Source organism: Phalaenopsis equestris, unplaced genomic scaffold, assembly GCF_001263595.1.
Source record: "Phalaenopsis equestris unplaced genomic scaffold, ASM126359v1 Scaffold000002, whole genome shotgun sequence".
Classification (NCBI taxonomy): Eukaryota; Viridiplantae; Streptophyta; class Magnoliopsida; order Asparagales; family Orchidaceae; genus Phalaenopsis; species Phalaenopsis equestris.
In genome coordinates, this window is record NW_018164444.1 from 2182867 (window position 1) to 2192808 (window position 9942).

A 9942-nucleotide genomic window follows, 5' to 3' on the forward strand; every position below is an offset into this window, starting at 1 on the left:
TATATATATATATATATATATATATATAAAGATGGACTATAACATGTGTCTGTCTACCCCACATGTGCTAATTCGACCTAGATAAATTCGAACCCGAGACAGAGGAGACTTACGTTGAAGTTGTCAACCAACAAGCCACCAATTGCACATATACATATATATCGTTTAATTTATTTATAGCCGCCCTAGTGGCACTAAGAATGTCTGTAATAATTTGAATTATTAGATGCTCTTCAATCTGTTCTATAACTTGATCAAGAAGTCCATAAAATATAGTTTTAATTATTTACATAATATGATGCTTCAATAGAATTTAAAAAAATATCACACAAAAATTATTGATCAAGCTTTTATTCTTAATGTCAAACCTGCGATTAAAGATAATAGTAACTCCATCTATTTTGACGTTCTCTTAGTCTTCACACTAACTTTCTAAGTGTTACAATTTCAATATTCAAGTTTTCTAGCTCATACATGGATAGTAGTTTTGTTTCAATCACAAAAACCTACAAAATGTATCAAGCTTCTATTCTTAATGTCAAACCAGCGATTAAAGATAATAGTAACTCCATCTATTTTGACGTTCTCTTAGTCTTCACGCTAACTTTCTAAGTGTACAATTTCAATATTCAAGTTTTCTAGCTCATATATGGATAGTAGTTTTGTTTCAATCACAAAAACCTACAAAATGTATAATATTAAGATAAGGAGTTGCCACATTAAATGGAATGAAATTTTCATAAAATAAACTTTTAAGATTCAGACAAACATTCTTGCAAGTTTCTATAATATTTTCAAAAGACATCCGATGGCCTACTCTTGTGACATGATCATTCTCATTTTCCACATTTATCATGCATTGGTCCATAGGTCCTCTTGCAGTTCTACTTAGAATTTATGAGAAAAATATGAGGAATCTTTGCCACTGGGAAAAATAAAAGTTTATAAATACCTGACCATCAGCAATTATCAATAAAACATGGTACTGCCCACCACTGTCTTCTACAATGGTCATTGCCATTTCAATTATTGGGGCAAAAGATGTCGGCCCTTGAAACAAAAGTATAAGGTTAAAATAATTCATGACAAATCATCATAAAGTTTTAAAAAAATTAAAAAAAAAAAAAAAAAAAGACTTATAGCTACCAGCCAACCGCAAGTGTGGCACAATTTCTCGATATCTCGAAAGAGCTTCGGCGAACCCGTTACATGGTCTCTCGTCCGGATAAAAGCTAAAGATATCTTGGTCATGCGTTGACGCTGTAAACATAAATCCATAATTGAAAAATTATTATAAATGCCTCATAAATGGAAGTTTAACAATTAAAAAATTAATGAAATTTCACCATCTCCAAACCCAAAGCATGGAATCAAGTTATCTTCATCAAATTTAGACAATGTCTTTCCAATTATAGAGATTGCTTGCTCATAGGGATTGGGTCTATCACTGATGTGATGCAAACTGCGGCGGTTAAATGAGTGCTTACCTATCCATTAAATCAAGCCAGATAAATTTCAGAGGTTATAACAATAAATTATGATTTTCAAATTCTTACCTGTCCACTCATTACTTTTGGTGAAGTCAATACCAACAATAAGATTAGAAGACTCAAGACCAGCTTGAGCAAGAGCTTCAGTAACCTTCATAAATGAAATGAAGTTCAATTACGAGAATGTTGTGTATAAGCTGCAGTAAAATAAAGCTGATCCAAAAAGTGTGCCCACTAAAGTTTGTAGACTTCTCTTGAAAATTTCACAGAAGAAATATTACAATACAGATTAATCAAGGAAAAAAAAAACAATAGATCTCCGGATGTGGTAGATATCAACACTACAATTTATCATAAGAATATAATGTTTGACAAGCTAAAAGTTTGGTCTTTCAGAGGCATGTGCACTTGGCCGCACAGACTTGAGGAAAACTTCCTCGGGGCAACCTATCCAATTTTTGATGTGTATGCAGGAAGCAAAATCTTATGCTATGGATGATGTCTTTCATCATTCTCAATCAGCTAGAAACCATTTCCAGCCCAAAACAAAACTAAACTTGCAAAACTTCTCAATTGCCCCCTTCTGCAAAGTTCACTCAAGAACTAGATTTATTTATCTTCCAAATCCTATTCTCAAAACATGTAATGATGAAGCATGAGGTAAGCTACTTGAAATCGCCACAAAAACAGCAGAGGCTTAGACAGAACAGAGTAAACCAGCCATTACAATAGATAAAAGGGAAATTTACATACATACCAAACAAATTTCATGCATTTACACATCTAACACCCAAAGTTTGATATTTACGCTCATCACATCTTGGTGCCATAAACCTATGCATGAAAAGTTGTTTCACTTTTTAAAAGAGAGTAATGATGGTATTTTTTACGAGACTTTAAAGATTTGAGTGCTATGCATGTAAATATGAATGTTAAACTATTAGATATGTAAATAAATAAGAATTGTATGGTATTTATGTAAATGGCCCAAGAAAAACAAACGAAAGAAAGAAAGAAAGAAATGATATACCTCATCCAAGGATTTGTAATTGTCAGCTATCTTTGAGTACCTTCGGTCCAACCTAGGCAATCGGTGTGCCGCATTTGAAGAAGAAGAGGAATATGGCTGAGAAGGTTGAGGATAATTGGAAGGCTTTGGGTAGTAGTCCTCAGGCGGATAAGCATATGAAGCTGAAAACGAATGAGTGCGAGGGTAGTTCTCAACCGGCGGATCATAGCTTTGAGAAGGAGGATAATTCTGATACTGTGGCGTCTCGCTGAAATAGGGTGAGCTCCATGGGTGATCTTCGGAATGGTGGCCATATTTAAAGGATGCGGGGCGGCTGATGCGCCTCCTACCTGACTCTGACGAGCTTTTGCCCCCCATCAAACCCGACTTTTACAACACTTATCAAGCTTGGGAAGAAAAAGAAGAATGGAGAAAGATGAGGAGAGAAATGGGTAGATAATAAGTCTAAGACTTTGCCAGCACGAGCATATCAGATTTAGTTGAGAGGTTATTGAGGCCAAGTGAGAGATAAAGATGGCCGCCGCCGTAACAGTTGATGGTAGCAGACCAGGATAACCGAAGCAATGAATCTCCTCTTCCAACCATGAACCCTAAATCCTCCATGCCTGCATTTAGAAGAAGAAATGTTGAAATAAAGAGCGGAAAGCAAGTCAATTGCACTACCCAACACGCAGCCACCCACAATTTAGAGAGATGTAAGACTACACGCAAAGTTTTTCTTAATCCATTTCATCAAAAAAGGTGAAAAAATAAAACAAGAAGTATGATGTTAAAAAATCATGTCTGAAAAAAAAAAACAGCAAAGAAGTTCGCAAATCTGGCCTCCGAAAAAGCCTAGGTTTAGAGGCTGCAATTTTCTTGCTGATAAAAAGATGGGAAAAATGGAGAAGAGCAGCGAGAGAGTTGCATGGCGCGGTGCTTACCTGAGCTAGCTTGGAGATTCTACTGGAAAAGGAATGCTTTTGAAGAAAAGGAACTTGCAGTTCTCCGCCAGCACCGCACATGGCGGATGGAGCGCAGAAGCTTCAACTCCACCTTTGTTACCTCTCTCTTTCAACAAAATTGTACCTGCTAAATCATACTTTAATTAAACTATTTTAATACATAATTTTTAGGAAAATATGCTTATTTTTTCGCATTTTTTATAAATGTCTCAAAAAATATATTTTTAACAAGAATATGCCAACATACTTATAGACCTCCTATAGGCTATAGGAAGGATGTCTCACATTGTCAATATGACTCTAAGAAATATGATTTTCAATGTTTTTATAGTTAAATCATTTAGATGAAGCTCATACATAGCTCTAAATATAATAGCAAACATTATGTTTTAAACTTCTTAGAATGTGTTCAAATTATGATCAAACTTTTTTCAAACTATAATCTAATTTTATTCTAACTCAAATATGTTAGAGTACATGTTGGAACCATATTCAAATTATATTCAAATATTTTTTTAAATTATAATGAAATATTACTCGAACATTACAAGATTCTCACATATAGACTAAATTAAATATCTAACATTGTGTTCCAAACTTTCTCAAAACATGTCTTTGAACTTTATTTGAACCATAGTCAAACAACATTCGTGCATATTTAAATACATATTCAAACTATATTTTTTAACTAGTCTGAATCATAATCAAATTTTATTTTAATATGTTCAAATATATATTTGAATCTTATGATGTTCTCAGGCAGTTTGAACATGTTTAAGTCGTGTCAGAACATATTTCAAATTATGATTAAACAAGATGATTGTTTAGATACACAAAAACACACATAAATAAAGCTCAAATTTGACCGAACCATAATATACTCAAATATGTACATCTATAACAAGACAAGTTAAATGAATCACTTCTAAAAAAAGATAATAACTATAAAATGATAAGAACTTATTTTCATTATATTTGAACAATATTTGAACTAAGATTTATCATTATTTAAATTTTGATCAATATCACAAATATGACTTAATCATTATTTGAATCAATTCCAAACTCTCTTTAATCAATATCTAAATCATTATCGAATCTTTTTTATTAGTATTCAAATCAAGATTAAATCTTTTTCGATTATTATTTGAACTTTATTTTATCATCATTTAGATATTGATTAAACTTTATTTTTATCATTATTCATACCATGATAAAATCCTAATTGATCATTCATTGATCATAGTTTGAACCTTATTCAAATTATAATTCAAATAAGCCTCATATGTTTTAATCAAAAGTTCAATATATTTTGATCAAGATTAAAATGAGTTTCAATCAATATTCTCATAATTGATTATCGAATATTTTCTTTGATTTATAGTTTAGATTACAAATACACTTTTTAAACCTTAATAACCAAATATGTAACTTCATTAACCTTAAACAATTAACTAAAATATGGTTGAAAACTTTACAATTTTGTTGGTAAAATCATGACTCATGAATGAAAATCGGTGATGACAAAGGGGTCGACCAATTTCTTGTTTAAAGATTCTCTTATATGATGCTCGAGCCGACATTTAAATTTTAGGGGATTTTGGTTTGAAAATTAAATTTGTGTGTATTTTCCCAAAAAATTAAATATTGGGTATATTTCTCAATTTTTTTTTATTCGTCGTGTAAAATCAATTTATTTGTTTATAATATATATTGTGATGAATTATTATTGATATAATATTAATAAATTCATCCAATTAAGCATGAATCTTAATGTAATAATTGAATTAATTTAAAAAAATTTAGGATCTTGTGAAATTTGATTTTAGCTAAATTCAAAGTGAAATAAACTTTTCAACAAGATTAATCCAAGTGATCTGATTTGCTCCAAATGAAAATTGAGCACATAAAGCAAATTTGAAAACTTCATCACATTAACTTGAAAATCAAATGGCTTCTAAATTTTTTTTGTACATCTCTAGAAGAGAAATTCATTAAGCTTAGGATCGCTTGATTATGAAGTCGTTAGATCATGCAAATACTAAGAAAATGATCTATAATTAAGAAAATTAACAGTAGTTTTTTTTATGAAATGTTTTGAGATCCTGGCTAAAAGTATCAAATGTCATTCTCAAAATTATAAATAAACTTTCTTCACCACATGAAAAGGATCAAGATTTAGAGAGAAAAAAGTTTAGAGATACAAAAAACTTCAGGTCATATCCAACATTTACTACGTACCGATGATTATCACTAACAATCATCATCACCCGTTATTTATTGCTCGGTTCTTTTCATTTGATCATCACAGCTCATCTAACATTATCAAATAACCTTTATTTGATAGCCATTGTTTGAATATTACTGTCTAACAATTATTCTCTAACCATCATAACTCATTTGCTATAGTCCAATTATTGTAGTTCTTACGTCATTATACAATCATTTGCATCTCCTCTACCATTGTTTGACCCTCATTGCCCAACTATTATATTTACCTGACAGCCACAATCCCTTATCACCCATCAAAACTTCTCAAACATTCTAAATTACAATCGATCACAAGAAAACGAGCAAATGTTCTAAACTTTATAACATCTTTTTATCCAATTGAACTAAAGAGCAAATCTTTGCCCTCTTTTTATATAGTGAATCATTTCGACTAGATCGGACGTTTCAACTTTCTCTTCATATTTTTTTTTACATAAAAATCTTAACTTCTATTCAATAAACTTCTTTTAATTGTGTGTATAAGAGATTTTAATCATAAACTAAGACGTACAATATTCATTTCATTTTTACCAATATTTTAGCATGTAATAATTATATTTATTCACGATTTTGTCTTAAGCTTTTTCTGCATATGATAATATTATCTAACCCGAGTTAAATATAAGGTTAGCTTTTATGGGTAATGGGTTATCACTCATTTGAAGAGAAAGGCTTGCAGCGAATAGGATTAAGAAGATAAGTAACTTAATTAGAGTGCCACTTTAATTTAAATAATGATAAGAATGTAGGTTGATAAGTAACTTAATTAGAGTGCCACTTTAATTTAATTAATGATAAGAATGTAGATTTAATGAAAACGAAAAACACAAGGGATACAAAGTGTATTAAGAAAAGAGAGGGATGAAGAAACATTGTTGTGTCTTAGGTCACCTAATGGAACTTCAAGTTGAGAGCAGCAATAAATCTCAACCTTAACTTGGGTGACTACCAACTAATCTGATTGATTAAGGGTCTTTAGAAATTATTATCAAAATCCAATTCATGCCCCTCAATTCATATGTATATACATATCTAACACGTACACACACACACACACACACACAAATATATATATATATATATTTTTGCCCTTGCTTTAAAGGGATTTCTACTAAGAAATATCTCTCTGGGTCGGTCGGATAAGCTTAGTTGTCTTCGAATCAACAAGATCAATGATGCACCAAAACCGAACCACAATCACCGTGATCGTCGAATCACAGAGGCACGAGCCTCGTCACTCTTTAAAGAACTCCTTAAATTTTTCTCGCTTTTTTGTTTTTTCTGCCTGCGATCTACTTTGCTTTTATTAGAATATTAGGACTTAAAACCTTCTTTGCTACACTACCAAGTTAGGTTCATCGAATTCGTAAACTAGAGAATTTTCTGCATGAATAATTGTTAAACATTCCTTCGTGGGATCAATACACAGACTCTTAAATCACATATTACTTGAGCTTGTATTACAACACTCGGTAACCTCATTATTATGGAATGTAATCCCATGGGATGAGGGGTAATGTTTTGTTTAAGAAATGATTAACTAAAAAGGAGGTCAATAGAAGGTAATGGTGTGATACTGCTCAAGATCGTCTTAGATAGTGATTACCTCTCCAACACTTGGAAACTTTACAACCACATGATAGACTGAGGTGACAACCTAGAAGGAGAAGAGCTGAGGGTAGTCAAGGATGGCATTGTACATGGGTGATGAATTGACCACCAAGAATTCTACCATGTTGATGAATTATTTCTCCTTTTCTCCGAAAGTGATCGACAGAGCAATGGTTTCCAACGCTTCATTTCTCTCACCAGAGAATCCATAGAGCAAGCTAACAACCATTATTAGTCGATTGTTATCGAGACCCATTTTATCGAACACTGTTTTGAATAAGATATTCATGAATCTAGGAGTTTTGATGAGGGTGACACCAATCTGGTAGTTGTCAATCAATGCATTTTCAATGATGGTGTTGTTGTAAGGATTGCCCCTAGAGGAGTATCTTCATTGTTGAAAGTGATGAGAGGATGTGATCTTTATTTGGGAATATTGGAGGGTACACATTGTTCTCTCAACCAAATCCTCTTGAAACTAGCTCAGCTGGATGAGTTTCCATGTCATCCAAAGATTGCAAGAACTGTGTCAGCAATGTGGATTACATGGGCTTAAATTGGCTTGTCCAATATCATGGGCTTAAATTGGCTTGTCCAATATTTCCTCCACTTGAGGCTTACCCTACTGCTAGTTTGTTGCTCTCGATGCAACAAAATCCTTTAGTTTCTTTGCCTTGATCAACTTTTTGATGAGGCCTCAGAAGTGCAACATTCTTCCATGTCTGCTCATGGTCCCAATGGAAGACACTATAATTATTGGGATCCTTGAAGTAAGCTTCGATCTGCACCGAGTGGGCTCTCTTGAAGTAATTTTTATTTTTAATGACCTCCACTATCTCAGTCATCGATAGAGAGTACTCATTGTATCGATCCAGCCACTGGTCAGGGTACTGGTTCTGACTTTCTATGTGGTATGTTGTGTTGGTTACTCGTTGGTCCTAGGGCGGTTGAGTGTCTTCATAGCAAGGATGAGCATAATGCAAGAATCATGTCTCTGTCTCTACCCTACACCTTGGGGGGTCTGGAGGAAACAAGTTTGGAGCTATACTTCTCTATCGATATGTTGTTATTGGACAGCTCCAACTACTGACAAATGTCTTTGATCCATGTAGACGCAACATGTACCTGAAGGGTCCTTCCTTTGGCCTCTGAGATAGGGTAGCATGAGTAATTGTCGGCTTCAGGTCATGGCGGGCTTCAAGTCATGTACTTCCAACATCTCCTTCTTGAAGCATTTGATAAATGAGGGAAGGATTTCACTTTGTCATTGGCAAATTTTCAGAAGGGCTTGCGAGTTTTTTTAGGGCTTTTGGGTGCTTACAAACTAAACCACAAACATTCATTTGAAATTAACGAACAAAGAGAATACCTCTGACTGTAATCCATTAAACCAGTTAAGGGCCAACTTCCTCAGTGCGGTAAAGAAGTGATAGCATTTTAGCACTTTAGTGATCCACAATAAACACATGATTGAATCAAATGAGGCTATGTGATCAGTCAGATTGGTCTGACCTTTGCAGGACACCAATGTCAGAATCTTGAATCGCTCTGGGGGCTTGGTCTCAGAAATTTGTCGAGAGAATAATTCTCAAGTAATTGACGCGCCATAGTATGCGAAAAGTGATGCCGGTAAATCAATTTTGACCTAGCATTACCAAAATACTGGGAGTGGTCTTCTCTTTTCAAAGCTAAGGAGACTCTTTTGTCGTGAGGCACTGACCCTTCTTTACGGGGTTACTGATATTTTCCCCGAGTCAGCACATCTCGATTGACATCCAATATTTGATCCTTCAAATCCTTGATCTGCTGGGCTACAAACTCTCTGGTGCTCTCCATGCTATCAGTGTCTATGCTGTGAGTTTCTTCTCCTTGAGTTGTTCATCTTCTTGTTTGTGGCATGATCCACACTCACCGCACATTTTAGGATGTCAAATCCTGATTTGTTTGTGAATCACACTCAAGGAATGAAGCTTAAGCAAGTATAAATAGAGACAGACAAAGAGATGAGTGAACAGTAATGAATAGTAAAAATGTATTTTCTTCTTCAAGAAAGGATCTCTATAATTATAAGGCAGAGGGTACAACATAATGATATTAAATTTTTGCTCTTGATTTAATGGAGTCAATAGTATAATATTTCAAATATCTTGCATGTATAAGCTTATCGTCCAACTGCTCTATGGGTTGGTGACTAAGCTTAATTGCTCAGAGTCGGCAAGATCAGCTTGATTAACTGAGATCTGCTTGGTTAAATGGTATCTTCTCAATCAGCTGAGTTTAGTCGAGGTGGGTCGGCCAGTGGTTATGACCCCGTTGTCCATTATTGACCTTTGATGAGGGGCCTCTGGATCTTTCTGTGATGGATGATAGGGAATCATATCTTCCTTTGGTTTGCTCTTCCATAGTGGTTCGTTCGGACGTCTCTTTGTCTCGTTTCTGATCAGATGAATTGGGCTTCGATTATTTAGTCGTATTTTTATTCTTATCTTGGCTCAGTCGACTTTAGCTTTGTTGGCTTTGATTCAAATAACTTTTCTTGGTCAAACAAGCGGGCCTCACAATCTTCTATCTGCGGATCCCCCCCCCCCCAACACCC

The 9942-nt window shown here is 34.0% G+C and overlaps 1 protein-coding gene across 1 annotated transcript in view; it reads right to left on the reverse strand.

The window, feature by feature from the left end:
- Positions 1-3576, reverse strand: part of LOC110025085 (E3 ubiquitin-protein ligase RGLG5-like) — a 9575-nt gene extending 5999 nt beyond the window's left edge. Inside the window, exons 1-6 of the mRNA XM_020725352.1 lie at positions 3444-3576; positions 2521-3125; positions 1557-1641; positions 1347-1487; positions 1147-1260; positions 953-1050 (exon numbers count right to left, since the gene is read on the reverse strand). Coding sequence (XP_020581011.1) covers positions 953-1050; positions 1147-1260; positions 1347-1487; positions 1557-1641; positions 2521-2877 — 795 coding nt within the window. The 5' untranslated portion in view covers positions 2878-3125; positions 3444-3576. The remainder of the gene's footprint in view (positions 1-952; positions 1051-1146; positions 1261-1346; positions 1488-1556; positions 1642-2520; positions 3126-3443) is intronic.
- Positions 3577-9942: the final 6366 nt, after the last annotated feature.